The sequence below is a fragment of the Lissotriton vulgaris genome, chromosome 1_2 (assembly GCF_964263255.1).
Source record: "Lissotriton vulgaris chromosome 1_2, aLisVul1.2, whole genome shotgun sequence".
NCBI lineage: Eukaryota > Metazoa > Chordata > Amphibia > Caudata > Salamandridae > Lissotriton > Lissotriton vulgaris.
In genome coordinates, this window is record NC_141686.1 from 317155608 (window position 1) to 317171371 (window position 15764).

Sequence of the window (15764 nt, forward strand, 5' to 3'; positions counted from 1 at the left end):
TTCTGAGACTGTCTGGCTTTCTTTTTCCATAATGCTTCCTCTACTCTCATGATGCACTCGGCATCCCATGTCCCTGCGGCGGGCCATCTTTGATTCTCTGCTAAATCTTTAGTATAGTCTACCCACAAATTGAGATATAATACAGCGTCTAGGCCGTGCTTGTGGTACATAAAGTGCCCTGGAGTGTCCCTAGGTGGAACAGGCACTGCTTCTTCTAGAATCCCTTTTCTAGTTCCTATCTGTCTTAGTTTGGAGAACAGCGGCATGTTTAAGTCGTGCTACTCTGGGCTTGATACTTACTCGGATTTGGACACAACTAATACAGTAAACACAATAATGCAGATCGAACAATCACTCATACCACGACATTAGAACATACTAAAACATTAAAACATGCTAAAACATTTCAGAACGAACAATAATGATTAGGATAAAACTAATTAATTTCATACTGGATATACTGCTAAACAGTACAGATACACCGCTAAACAGTGCAGACCGGGTCTGCGTACCCAAACCCGTCTTGACCGGCACAAATTAATGCGCTCGTCTAGATGCGTCCCCAGCAACGGTACTCACCGGGAAGCACGGAACAGAAGGCCTCGGAAACTCGACACTGGACTGGACTCGACTCGACTCGTGACGTAAGCACTTCGGAACTTCGGAACTGGTGGGCCTCCGGATACCTCGGACTTTGCTCTCTCAGCTAGGCTCTGGTCGGGATCCTCCGCACTCCTCACCGCCTCGTATGGGTGTCGATCGCAGCCTCAGTCACCTCCGTTGGCCTGAGGGAGATACAGGAAATCCTGCGGGTACGCGTAGTTGTCCGTCAGCGCTTTGGCAGGGGACCAGGCCTGCAACGCACCGCCGGCGCGTGAGGTGGGGGAGGGGTCCCTATTCGGGCGCCAAATTATGTGGTAAATTTTAATTACCTATACGGAATTTATGCGGTAAAGTTCAATAAGAATAACTCAGTCAAAATAAGAAGGCAGAGTCCGTGGTATTTGAGGTTTAAAGTGGGGTTTATTCCTTAAAAAGGAATTGGTTCGAACCAATGGTAGCATGACCCATCGCCACGAGGGTTCAGGGTGGGAATTGCAATGGACATGTACAATGATTTATTAACAAGAAATCGTATATATAGTCATTTCATACAGTAACATTGAATGCAGAAGGCGTAACAGCTGAGAGAAATGAGATAAGAACAGAAATACGTAACAAAAAGGCGTGCACTAAGGCGTACACGGAGGTGTGTGCTAGAAACGTCACATGAAGGTGTCATAAGTGGGTGGATCCCTAGAAGGATCCTGCAGAATCAGCAAAAACATGTGGCAGAGATGCGCGCGCAGCAGCATGACGTATGATTGACGTGTAACTGGAGGGTGAAGGGGACTTGACATTTAGCCCGCCATGAGGAGACAGAAGTCTGGGATGTCAGAACAACCTAATCCCAAATCATATCTAATATCTTGTGTTTGAGGAACTGTATTATCTAGAAGGAAAAGTCTCTCGGGCAGAGGCTATTCTATACTGACTGCTAGTGCGTGCATATGTGACTACGTGTCTACATGAGATGTGAAGGGCCATGGGCCTACCATGGTAACGGAAGCTATGAATTACTTGCATGGAGACAGTGAGGCCGGGCCCTTTGCTCTGCAGCTGGGAAGGATGTTTACCTAAACTGCTAGACAGGAATGTATTTTTCGAGGAGCGGAGCAGATAACTTGAAGGCTGAATACAGTCTTGGCAGGCCGGCAGGCTGAGCCAGGCACCGCTAGCCGCGCAGGGAGTAAGTGAAAGGTCATGGATACAGATGTAGGTTCAGGCTGCAGCTTCCAGAGGCAGAGGGCTGGAGAAAGCTTGAATGGCAGAAAACAAGGCCCAACTCGCCAAGGGCCAGGAAAACGTGAAAGTGCACCATGTAAAGACGTTGGCAAGGCACACTTAGGAACTGAATATCGGACCCATTCATGGTGGATCTGAAAGAGGACATGTTAACGTTGGACGCAAATGTATTTGCGTCTTCATAGCTGGTTGTGGAGGGAACTTACATGTACTAGCAACAGGTACATGGAGCCGTTGGGGTCTACGATAGGGGACACAATTGACCATAAAAATTTATATTACCTCATTACAACCTAGGATTCTTCTTGGATTCCTCTCTCGATGACCAAACAAGTCAACGCCATCTCATCTTCATGCTTCAACACCCTGAGCATGCTCTGGAAAATCTTCTGATGGATTTCCACCGAAACCAGAAAGACTGTCACCCAGGCCCTCGTCACCAGCCGACTGAACTACGGGAACGCCCTATACGTAGGAACCACAGCCAAACTTCAGAAACGACTTCAGCACATACAAAACACCTTCGCACGACTCATCCTCGACATGCCTCGCCACAGTCACATATCTGCCCACCTGAGAAACCTGCACTGGCTCCCCGTCGGCAAAAGGATCACGTTCAGGCTCCTCACCCACGCACACAAAGCGCTCCACAACATGGGCCCGAATACCTCAACAACCGCCTCACCTTCTACACTCCGACCCGCCAGCTCCGCTCCACCAGCCTCGCCCTCGCCACCGTCCCACGGATTTGCAGAACCACCACCGGAGGAAGATCGTTCTCCTACCTGGCCGCCAAGACATGGAACTCCCTCCCTCCCCCACCCACCTACGTGTGACCAAGGACCACCTCGCCTTCAGGAAACACCTCAAGACCTGGCTATTCGAGCAGTAGCGGCAGCCCCCCTCCCTTCAGCGCCTTGAGACCCTCATGAGTGAGTAGCGCGCTCTATAAATGCGTTGATTGATTGATTGTCCTACTGGCACAGAATGGATCCAGGATGAGACTACCTTCTCATGGTGTGAAAATGAGGGAGCAAGTCCTCAAAGCAGATGTCTTTGAATCAGTTTGTAAGCTGTGCTCCTGTGACCGTAGTACTTCTGGGCAGACCATGTCCATTGAGATGTCTTCTCACAGGTCCATCAGTTTAGCCAAGCCCTGTGCAGGTCTACAGAGGGATCGGGTCATCCACCTGGCAGAGACAGGAATGCTGGACCTTTCTTTTTCTCCCAGATTAATGCATCTGAGGACTCTTCAGGGGTCTCAGACTAAGACCCAGTCTGGAGGAGAATGACAACTGTGCTGAGGGTCCTCTCATGAACTGATATGCAGGCTTCCTCTACATTAAGACATAGAAGATGTACTCCTGATGGTGTCTAGTATTTACATCACTCTGGTGACCATGGGGAGATGCCGGAACTAATCGGAGAGTCTTCAACTATTCAAGATTTCTCTACCCCTCCCGTCCTGAGAGCCTCTCTCCTTGTTGGTAGCCATTATTCAAGGGCTTGGTCTGAGCCCAAGTCTCCAGTCAGAGCAGGTCAAGTGGTCTAGGCGTGATGTATACCGACATCGCACTGGAGCCCCACATCTGTTCTGTTGTCAAAGGAGATGGCCACTAAACAAGAGATGGGTGACTAGGAGGTGTCACTTGGGCAGAGCAGAACTACAGTGGGATGAGGGCGATGCAATGGACCACTGCCCCGCCGCACAGCTTCACCAGTGTAGAGGAGGGGTACAGAAGAGTGTGCAGGTTGAGGTGTTTGAGGTGGATATGTTTAACTTTCTCCTCAACATTTTGCATGTGTGGTTCAAGGGAAAGTAGCCCTCTCCACGCTATTTGTAGCTAACACATTGGCAAACATGCAACAACCACTGCTGTACAGGTAAAAAGGTCTGTGGCTTTGAACAATGATCTGTCTGCCACCACCATCAGTCACCATGCAGCATGGGTGCCAATAAGAAAGAAGGAATTTTTTGGGTGTCACTGTCATCAGTAACACTTCCTGTGGTCTCTCTTGATGGGCAAACCCATAGGGAAAGAAAAACAGGGCTGTCCATAAAAACATTCAAGGGCAGGGTGGTACAAGTTTACAGAACCATGCTGAGGTCCTCCATCTAAGCAGTGTGAATGCTCCTGAGAGGCTGATAGACATCTTTGATTGTTTCCAATTTGTTACTACTGTTCTGCTCACCCTCGATTCTGCATTCCTCCTCTTCAGGTTATGATCCTAATAAACATTTTGAGTGCCAAAAAATTTTCTTTTGAAAATAGTGATATTTGCGTCTCTGAAAATAGTGGAACTGCTGTGTGCCACTGATTAGGTCTGAACTTCCTCACCCCTTTCCTCTCTCTCGGTCCACAGGTACTGCATGAGCGAGGCGCCACCCTGAGGGTCATGTTCGGATGCATCTCCGCTTGCAGCATATGGCATCTCGTTCGCACGTTCCTGTTGATGCCCTGGACTCACATCCCCTACCCTCCACCTGAGAACTACAACTATGGGTAAGGAACGCTGCGTGGAGGCTCTGGCCTCAGGCAGGACCTCTTCGGGGTCAGTATCTCGAGGCATCTCTTGCAGTCTGACAGATCTCCAAACGCAATCATTGTGACATGGCTTGTCATACTCAAACTAAAAAAAGTTCCCTTTATCCTCCTTATTATATAAATGTGTATATATGTATCTTTCTAAAAGTTGGACACTGTGACTAATGCCCTATATTCAGCTATTTAAGGAAACAAATTAACATAATCCTGTACGTATACAATTTTGAAGTCCTTCCATATGGATAATTAACTTTATTATTTTTACTGTGTTTTGTCAAGAGAAACTCCCAATAAAATACATTAAAAAAGTTTAAAACATAGGGTTTGAGGCATATGAGCTGCAGATTGTACACTTTGCATTAGATCGCCACCTGGTGTTGGGCTCGGATGATTGCAGTTTGTTGTCTTCTTGGAAGAAGTCTTTGTAGTCGAGGGACCGGTGACTCCTCCCTTGGGCAATACTGCGCATGGGCATCGGCTCCATCCTTAGATAGTTTTTTTCCGCCACTGGGTTCGGATGAAAGTTTCTCCGCTCCGGCTACAAAGGACTTTTCAGCAACTTCGAAGCGCAGAACTTCCTCAAACTTCTTAAAAACTACCTTCGACATTGACTACAATACTTTCGACGCCATCAGTTCCATTCCGGGCATCGACACGGGCCGTAGGGCCTATCGACGCCGTGCGGCCTACACCACATGGAAAGAACTCTGTTCAAAGAATGCCCGGTATGTCAAGCAAAGTTCCCACCTAGCGATCACCACGAGGTCTGTAACCTCTGTCTATCGCCGGAACACGACGAGTCGACCTGCACAGCTTTTGCATCCTTCTGATCGAAGAAAACCATCCGGGATCGGAGGGCCCGTCGACACGAAATGAGATCAGCTCCGGCACCTGAAGATATCTTCGACGAAGAGGTTACCCTAGTTCCCGAAGAAGACTCACCTGATCTCCAGATCGTATCAGAGGCAGACGACTCATATGACTCCATTCCATCGGGTCAGCGCGTGAGTACTACTGCCCCTGCAGCACACATTCTGCCCAAACATAAGGCAAAGGTCAGCACTCCGCCCAAAGGGCCCAGTCGAGACCGAATACCTGCTTCGAAAGCCCCGCCGTCGGGCCCGGCTCCGAAGAAACAAACTAAGCCTTCTAGTGCCTCGACACCGAGCAAGCCTCTCCCACCGGCACCGAAAACTAAAGATACCTCGGCGCCGAAGCCAAAAGACCCTTCGGCACCGAAGCCTAAAATGGTACCGACACCTAAAACTGTACCGGTACCAGAACCGAAAGAAGCACCGGCTCCGAAGCCGTCCACTTCAACATCGTCAGTGCCGAAGAACACAAAGTCTGATTCCGAGGTGCCCAAATACTCGAACATGCCTACGAAGCCGAAAACAATACCTTCGGCTCCGCGACCTATGCCAGAGGACGTTATAACAACTCCCAAGGCTAAGGACACACAACAACCTCCGCTGGAACCGAAAAAAATCGATGCCCATGAAGGTTGTAGAAGAAGAGGAACTTTTTCGACCAGATCCTCGACAAAAGAAGATCTACATAGACCCAAAGACAGGTTATGTAGGTGCTACACCTCACAAGAAGAGACCAGAAGATGCACCACCCACACCTGTGGTTCCTGCCAAGAAAAAGGACAGTGCAACATCCCCTATGCACCCTTCCTCTCCTATACCTCCTCTTCCTTCTCCTGTTCCTCACATATCATCTCAAATCTCTCCTGTACATTCTCCATTATCACATTCCCTTCAGCAGAATGATGATGAATATAATTTGGGTGGAGGGGAGGATACTGAAGAACCTACTTCCGCGTAGATTATGGGAACAGCCTCTATGTGGGAATTCCGGCCTTTGAACTTCGCCGTTTACAGGCTATTCAAAATCAAGCAGCCCGCCTCATACATCACCTTCCTAAGTTTCAGCACATCCCTCCATACCTGAAATCCCTTCATTGGCTCCCCATCTGTCAGAGGTCCTTCTTCAAGATGGGCTGCCTTGCCTTTATTGCTCGTGCCCACACTGCCCCTTGGTTCATTAATTCTCTCATCAGCCCCTACAACCCCAGCCGCTCCCTCCGCTCTTCCAACCAATTCCTCCTTAATATTCCCTGATTTCGAAAGTCTAGAACTGGTGGTACCAGATTTTCAGTACTCGCTCCTCGTTTCTGGAACAGTCTTCCGATATCTATTAGGTCCATCTCAGTTTATTCACAATTTCGCAAGGCACTTAAAACTTTCCTTTTCTCCCAAGCGTACTCCTGCTAACCCCTTCATGGCTACCGTCTGAGCTCCTCAGTCCTAACCTCAGCGCCAGGAAGCCGCTTGGTCACAGTGCGCTCGAACAAGAACTTTTAAACTTCAAACCTCCCTGTACATGGGGGTATATGGGACTTTTCAAACCCAAAAGAGGTGCCTATATGGGACTTTACAAACCCACAGCATGTGCCTGACATTCCTGAACCGCAGTCATACCCATCAAAACCTTCCCCTCCAGAAGATACCATTGGTTTTGGTCATTTGTTAAACAGAGCTGCTGTTTACCACGGAGTCCCTATGCATTCCGATGACATTGAGGAGGATTTTCTCCTAGATACCTTTGAGCAGTCTCAGCGGTCTGCTCAAATTCTTTCCATGATTAAAGGGGTCATCAAACATGCTCTAGAGGTATTTAAAGACCCTGTACGCACCAGAATATTAAACCCTAGGATTGAGAAAAAATATAGACCGGCACCCTCAGATCCAGTCTACATTAAAGGACACCTACCACTAGACTCATTAGTAGTGTCCAATGCTAGAAAAAGGGCAAATTCTCAAACTTCTGGTGAAGCACCCCCACCTGACAAAGAATCAAAAGTCATTGATGCGTCAGGTAAAAGAATAGCCGCACAAGCTACAAACATCTGGCGTATAGCAAATACACAAGCCCGCCTCTCTCGTTACGATAGGGCTCATTATGATCAATTAGAAAAATTACTTGAGCACCTACCAGATCAGTACAAAGCTCAAGCAAATGACCTTATACAGGAAGGCAAGCTAATATCCAATGCCTCTATAAAATGCGCGCTAGATGTCGCAGACACAGCATCTAGAGCTGTAAATACCAGTGTCATACTTAGGAGACATGCGTGGTTACGCATCTCAGGGTTTAAACAAGAAGTGCAAACCACCATTTTAAACCAGCCATTTAATCAGAACCAGTTATTTGGCCCAGAAGTAGACACTACGCTGGAAAAAAATGAAGAAAGATACGGAGACCGCAAAGTCTATGGGGGCTTTACAGTTCACACCAGCTAGAAGCTCCTTTCGTCGCTCCTTCTACAGAGGAGGCTCCAAACAAACTGGAGCAGACACTACAACATCTTTCAAATCACAAAGTTCCTCTAACAAGGGATATTTTAGAGAAGGATACAGAGACAATAATATTAAAGGAAGAGGTCGCGGCAACAACAACACTCGATCCTCTTCCACCACAAAACAGTGACTTCCCTCTGCACCCCCCACAGCATTCCACTCCTGTGGGGGGCATATTAGCACAGTTCATGCCTGTCTGGAACTCCATTACAACAGACAAGTGGGTGAGACAGATTATCCAACATGGCTACTGCCTAGAACTTACAGCAACCCCTCCACACATACCACCCAGGCAGCGTCCAATGTCTACAGACCATCTGACTCTGCTTCAACAAGAAGTTCTGTCACTTCTACAAAAAAGTGCTATTCAAATAGTTCCTCTAGAAGAACAGGAAACGGGTTTACTCGCTGTACTTTTTAATTCCCAAAAAGGACGGGACACTAAGGCCAATTCTTGACCTCAGGCCCCTCAACCATTACATAAAATCAGACCATTTTCATATGATCACTCTACAACAAGTGCTTCCACTGCTGCAAAAAGGCGATTTCCTAACAACACTTGATCTAAAGGACGCCTACTTCCACATCCCCATACATCCTGCCCACAGAAGGTATCTAAGGTTTGTACTGGAAGGACAACACTATCAGTTCAAAGTCTTTCCATTCGGAGTGACAACGGCACCGCGAGTATTCACAAAGTGCCTAGCAGTGGTAGCAGCACATCTCAGGGGACAACAAATACATGTCTTCCCTTATCTGGACGACTGGCTCATAAAAGCCAAGTCATTCAATCAGTGTGTCTAACACACACATCAGAAAATTCAAACATTGCATGACTTAAAGTTTACAATAAACTACACCAAGTCGCACCTGCAGCCTTCGCATGTACAACAGCATCTAGGGGCTACACTAAACACGTCTACAGCCCTAGCGTATCCCAGTCCAGCCAGGATACAAAGCATTCAAGCCTTAGTCACTACTTTTCAACACCAGCAGTCTCTGCAAGCCACGGTGTTCATGAGACTAATAGGTATGAAGGCATCTTGCATCTTCATAGTACCGACGCGCAAGATTGCAAATGCGCCCATTACAAGAGTGCTTAGCACAACAGTGGAACACATCGCTCTCTGCAGTGGTGGAACACCAAAAACTTGACAAAGGGGCGGCCGTTCCTCGAGCCTGTTCCACAAGTAGTGCTCACAACAGACTCATCCCTCACAGGATGGGGAGCCCATCTCTTACATCATACAACTCGGGGTCAATGGAACAATCAGCAAAAACTGTTCCGTATCAACCATCTAGAGCTGCTAGCAATATTCTTAGCACTCAAGACTTTAACTTCAAGTACAAAACAAAGCTGTCCTAATCCGGACGGACAATATGATAGCCATGTACTATATACAAAAACAGGGGGGGACACACTCTCTGCAACTGTCCCAACTTGCACAGAACATTTGGAGATGGGCCATTCCTCAAAACATTTATCTGTTAGCGGAACACCTTCCAGGAGTTCACAATCAGATAGCAGATCTGTTAGGTCGGCAATCACAACAGATTCACAAATGGGAACTACATTCACAAGTTCTTCAGCCATTCTTCCAAAAGTGGGGTCATCCAGACATAGTTCTGTTTGCCACCCACAAGAATGCAAAATGCCCAACCTTCGCCGCCAGGTTTCCACACCCAGGTTTCCCACACCCAGGTTTCCCACGGTCCGAAGGCAATGCGATATGGATGAACTGGTCAGGCAGATTTGCATGCGCTTTTCCGCCTCTCCCACTGATTCCACTAGTAGTGCGCAAGCTCAGACAACAGTCTCTCAAACTGATCCTAGTTGCTCCCACATGGGCACGCCAACCATGGTTTACCACACTCCTAGATCTCTCTAGTTCCACATCAAAAGTTACGATTGACTCCATCCATGCTAACGCAGAACCATGGAGAACTCAGACACCCAGACCCAAACCAACTGAATTTGGCGATCTAGCTCCTGAAGTCTTAGAGTTTGGTTATCTAAACCTACCACCAGAGTGTATGAACATCATTAAAGAGGCTAGGAAACCCACTACAAGAGCGTGTTATGCCGCTACATGGAAAAGATTCGCAATATATTGCAAAAATAATCAAATTGATCCCCTGGATGCTTCCATCCAAAATATCATTTGTTACCTGTTACATCTACAAAGGTCTAATTTAGCATATTCCATACGCCTGCACCTTGCAGCAATTGCAGCCTATTTACAAAACAGGCAACATCTGTCTCTCTTTAGAGTACCTGCAATCAAAGCATTTATGGAAGGATTGAAAAGAATAATCCCACCCAGGTTGCCACCTTCTCCTGTGTGGAACCTGAATATTGTCCTTACAACTGCAACTCCTAACATGGAAAACAGCTTTCCTTGTTGCCATTACCTCTCTCAGAAGAGTAAGTGAAATACAAGCTTTCACTATACAAGAACCATTTTTTCAAATACATCCTAACAAAGTGGTTCTTAGATCTAATCCAAAATTTCTTCTAAAGGTCATCACTCCTTTTCACCTAAATCAGTCCGTCGAGTTACCAGTGTTTTTCCAAAACCCAGACTCTGTAGCGGAAAGGGCTTTACACACTCTAGATGTTAAAAGAGCTCTCTTACACTATCCTTTCGAAAGACAAAACAACTGTTTGTCTCTTTCTCACCTCCACACAAAGGCAACCCCATTTCTAAAGGTGGGATTGCAAGATGGATTGTAAAGTGTATACAAATATGCTACATTAAAGCTAAACGTACATTAACAGTTCCTCCTAGAGCGCACTCCACTCGCAAACTAGAATCCTCTATGGCTTTCTTAGGAAACATACCCCTAGAGGACATATGCAAAGCAGCAACATGTTCTACACTACACACCTTCACTAAACACTACTGTGTTGATGTACAAGCCAAGCAGCAAGCTGCAGTAGGCCAAGCTGTCCTTAAAACGCTCTTTCAAACTACTGCAACGGATACAGGTGACCACCGCTAGGGGAAACACTGCTGCACAATCGATGCAAAGTGTACAATCTGCAGCTCATATGCCTTGAATGGAAAATGCTACTTACCAGTATGCATCTGTTCTTGGCATGTAGAGCTGCAGAGTTGTACACGCCCTCCCGCCTCCCCGGGACTTGTATCCGTTCCAGTTTCATCTTATTTAGATGCATACGCATGGACATCCTTTTTTTTTTCTTTACGTCTACTAACTCCATTTCCCATCATGGCGAAAAACAATCTAAGGATGGAGCCGATGCCCATGCGCAGTATTGTCCAAGGGAGGAGTCCCCTATCTCGTGACTACAAAGACTTATTCCAAGAAGACAACAACCTGCAATCATCCAAGCTCAACGCCAGGTGGCGATCTAATGCAAAGTGTACAACTCTGCAGCTCTACATGCCAAGAACAGATGCATACTGGTAAGTAGCATTTTTCATTTCCCACGTCGAATTTCCATTGATCAACACAACACTGTGAATACACCTCCCTAAGGTGGAATGTTTTAAAAACGGAAATAATTTTTTTGTCATTATTTGTTCTGAAGAAGGTGGAAGAAATAACTTCTTGTTCACTGAAGCGCCACATCAACACTGTTGTAATCTGTATTTTTATATGACATTGTTGTAATTTGCATTTTTATATGAAGTTTATATATATATATATCTTTGTGTCTCAGACACCTGTGACCTAATCTATAGCGTTCCACAAGGATCCTTCCTGAGCCCAACATTCGGCATTCCATACATGATACCTCCAGTCAGCATCATCTTCTTTCAAAACATCAACATCCTCTCCCAGCCATTCATGTAGACACATCTCATTCTCTCCCTCACGGTTAGGACACCCAGTACTCTTATCCAGTTCAATGCCTTCATTACTGAAATCGCCCAGTGGATGAAGACCCTACCGGACATAGACAAGACTGAAATTGTGATCAAGTCTTTGCTTCCACCACCTTATTCTTACATGTCCTGAAGATGCTGAGGAAGATTTCCAAATGGCTCCCAGACAGCACCCGGAAAAACATAACACATGCCCTCATCCCAACTGGCCTGGACTACAGAAACCGCTTCAATACTGGGCTCAACAAAAAACTCACCAGAAGGTTGCAGACCATTCAGACCTCTGCAGCCAGAATCACTCTCAAACTCCCACGCCGCACTCACATCACACCACACCTGAAGGTTCTCCACTGGCTCCCCATTCACAACTGAGCACAATTCAAACACCTCACCCACACTTTCAAGGCGTCTCATAACACTGGTCCATCATACCTCAACAATCGCATCTACTTTCATAAACCTTCCAGACACCTCCGCTTGTTTGTATTCCTACTCGCAGACACCCCACGCATAGGGAAACCAGTCGAGCCTGCCACATTGCCCCTCAAGCACAGAACGACCCACTGCTACGTTTAAGAGCCTCCTCACCTCTTGAATTCTGCTGAAGTCCTGGCTTTTCGAGTATTCCCTCCAGACCCTACGCTTGGCCAAATTCACATCTGCTCAGTGCCAGGACACCCTCCTGGGCGATAATGCACTCTACAAATCTGCATAATATAACATAACACAACATAGTATCCTTGATGACTGAAACATGAACCCCAAATTTTCTGTGGCATCAGTGTCATTTCTCAATTTTATTCCCTTTTGTCCACCATCAGCCTCCCATCGTTTTACCTCTGTGTTTATCACAGAGCAGGTTTCTCCTTTGGTTTTGCTGACTTTTGCTATAACAGAGCCATAAACATAATCGCTCCTGGGTTGCCCAGTCTTTATCAAAACCTACATTACTTGTGGCCCACATGCATCCGGCCTTTACCTTCAGTATACCCTCTGTGTGCAGTCCAGTGTCCCTCCTGTAGACCTTGACATCTCTTAAGACTGCATCAACACAGCCATCCTTAAGTTGGACCGGTGGGAGCTGATGACCCTGCAGTGCTGGGTGGGGAGCAGACAACAGACCTCAAACCTGACTTACAGTCCGCATATTTGTCATGTTGAGCGCAATGTCGAACCTGTAACTTATACTGTAGTTGTCATAGGCCTTAATCATTATTTTTTGTTTGTTTCTGACCTGTCTGCTGAATGTGCGAGTAATTGCTTGGTTACTGGGGAGCTCCCAATCCATCCTCGTAGAGATGGAACCTGTGACAAGGAACGGAACCCAGATGCAGTCACCAAATGGGCTGCACGATCTAGACAGCCTATGTTGCCCTGCACCTGTGTGCCATATTCCAGAATACCCTAAAATGGCATGGGATGGCCAGGTACTGGGTGGCTCTACCTAGAACAGCCTGTAATGCCCTGGTACTGGGTACCATAATCTAGAACAGAATATGATGCCTGGAGATGCCTTGAAATGCTCGAGTGTTATGTGGCATAGGCTGGACTCTCTTGCAGTGGCATTAAATGACCTGGTACTGGGCAGCATATTCTAGAACAGCCTACCATGCCTGGACACTGAGGGCATGTTCTAGAACAGATTGTGGTACTGTGGTCCATTTTCCAGAATACCCTGTAATGGTGTGGGATGGTGATGCCCTGTACTGGGTGCCATGTTCTAGAACAGACTATAATGCCTTGGCACTGTGTGCTCTATTCAGGAACACCCTGGGATGTTGTGAGGATGGCCCACTCTGTCTGCCCTCCCTATTTCTGACACTCCTCTCTTCTACTGTTGGCCAGCCACCTTTTCAAAAAAAGTCTGATAAAAACCCAGTGCATCAGCTGGTGCCCATGAATGGGTGTGGGAACAGATGGGAGGAGAGCGCCTTTCTGTGCACATCTCGATTCCCCTGGTCACCCACTCTCATATATTTTTATCATCTGACCTTATTATTCATGTTTAGCCTTTCTGTAACAAAGTGACCTATTATGCATCGAAGCTGGTTAGGCTTCACTATGTAATAATCTCACATTACCCCAAATAGGTCCTTGGATTCACACTGCTAAGTCCCTGGGTCAGTCCTGGTAGTGTGGCACAGAGCAGTCTGGTTTTACTATAGAAGCATGTGTGTAAAGCATTTCAGAGAACCAACATGGGACCTGATTCCCAAAGGTAAACAGACCAGAAGTCGCCACCTCGAGTTCAGAGATTCTGCCCCAAGCGCAGCACTCGCTGCGTAGGATTTTAAATCGTCCTGGGTGAATGATGCCACAATAGGTCTCACACCTCCAAGCTGATGTCATGGAACAAACGAAAATTTGAGAAGGCCTTTTGTTGTAGAGTTTTTATGAGTGCTCTGGCCTGAAGCCAAAGTATAATCTAGGGTTCTCGACTTTAAAGGGAAAATTCAGTGAATGAGATCAGATAAGCTCTCAAAATCCCCGCTGACATCATCAAACATTCTTGAACACCTTGTGGTAGTATAATCGTGTATATAGTTTACATAGATGCGTTAACCGCGACATTACATGCAAACGAATAGCTGCGCAAGCTACCAACATATGGCGTATAGCCAACACACAAGCCCTCCTTTCAAGATATGATAGGGCTCACTATGATCAGTTAGAGAAACTACTAGAACATTTACCTGACCAATATAAGGCGCAGGCAAACAACTTTATACAAGAAGGCAAGCTAATTTCCAATGCATCAATCAAATGTGCACTTGATGTGGCAGACACTGCGTCAAGAGCTGTAAACACTAGTGTTCTACTTAGAAGACATGCGTGGCTACGCATTTCAGGATTTAAACAGGAAGTGCAAACTACCATTTTAAATCAACCATTTAATCAAAATCAATTGTTTGGACCAGAGGTAGACACAACACTTGAAAAAATGAAGAAGGATACAGACTCTGCCAAATCTATGGGAGCTTTACAGTCCATTCAGACTAAAAGTTCTTTTCGTCGCTCCTTTTACTGAGGAGGCTCTAAACAGACAGGCGCAGACAATACGACATCCTTCAAATCTAACACACAAACATCCTCTAGCAAAGGATATTTTAGAGGAGGATGTAAAGGAAACAACAACAAAGGAAGAGGTCGGGGTAACAACAATAATAGAACCTCTTCCACCACAAAACAGTGAATTTCCTCTACTCCCCAACAGCATTCCACTCCTGTGGGGGGCAGATTAACACAGTTCCTACCTGTCTGGAATTCCATCACAACAGACAAGTGGGTAAGTGTGAGCTTTCCGTTGGGTTATCGAATAAACTCACGGACAATGGGGATCTGGGTAACGAGGGTTTTATTGTTTTATATTGCTGTCTCTTCTGTACAGGCACTCTGTAAAGGGGGAGCGGGTTTTCGGCGTCCTCTGCCGCTTGTTTCGCAGTTCCAAACCGCCGTGATTCCCGGTGCCTCCTGGGTGTTGTAGGCCTTGCTTCTGCCGTCTCGACTCCCGTCCGGAACGCCGCCCCAGAAAGACACAAACCAATATTTAGGCAATGGTTTTGAAGGCTGTTTAGGGTAGGGAAGTGAGGGACCACACGTGCTCACAAAGGTTATGGTGCCGATAAAGTGAAGGGTGGGGTTTTGGTGCACAGATGGTCAGGTGTATCGTCTCACGGTGGTTTGCCCCACTTACGCCCTGCCCACCCCGTGAACCGTGACCGTACCTGCTCTAGCCACAGTTCGTGGGAAGTGTGGCTGGGCGATGCGCCTTCCCGTTGGCCTCCCAGCTTGTCGCAGTCGTCTCGGTTCTTTCGCCCCTCTGCTCCGCAGGTCAGTGATGCGCTGCCTTCCTCGTCTCCTGCCTCCGTCCTCCGCTGTTCCTCTCCTGCCTCCTCCTGCCGATGTTCTACGCTCTTCTCCTCTCCCGTCCTCTTCCACTGCTCTCCCGCCTCCTTCTGCCGATGGTCTACGCTCTTCTCCTCTCCCGTCCTCCTCCGCTGCTCTCCCGTCCTCCTCCTCGCTCGCAATCTTCTTCCTTGGTTCTCCGTCCTCCGTCCGCCACTCCGATCCTTCCTCACGCCACCACTCTCCGCTCCCTCCAGGTGTAACACACACCTGCGTGTGTTTTGGGCGTTGCTTTACTTCCGGCTGGT

At 47.1% G+C, this 15764-nt stretch overlaps 1 protein-coding gene across 1 annotated transcript in view; it reads left to right on the forward strand.

Annotated features, from left to right (window-relative positions):
- LOC147736607 (equilibrative nucleobase transporter 1-like) overlaps positions 1-15764 on the forward strand; it is a 569280-nt gene that overhangs the window by 340669 nt on the left and 212847 nt on the right. Inside the window, exon 6 of the mRNA XM_086953785.1 lies at positions 4210-4349. Within this exon, the coding sequence (XP_086809911.1) occupies positions 4210-4349 (140 nt within the window). The remainder of the gene's footprint in view (positions 1-4209; positions 4350-15764) is intronic.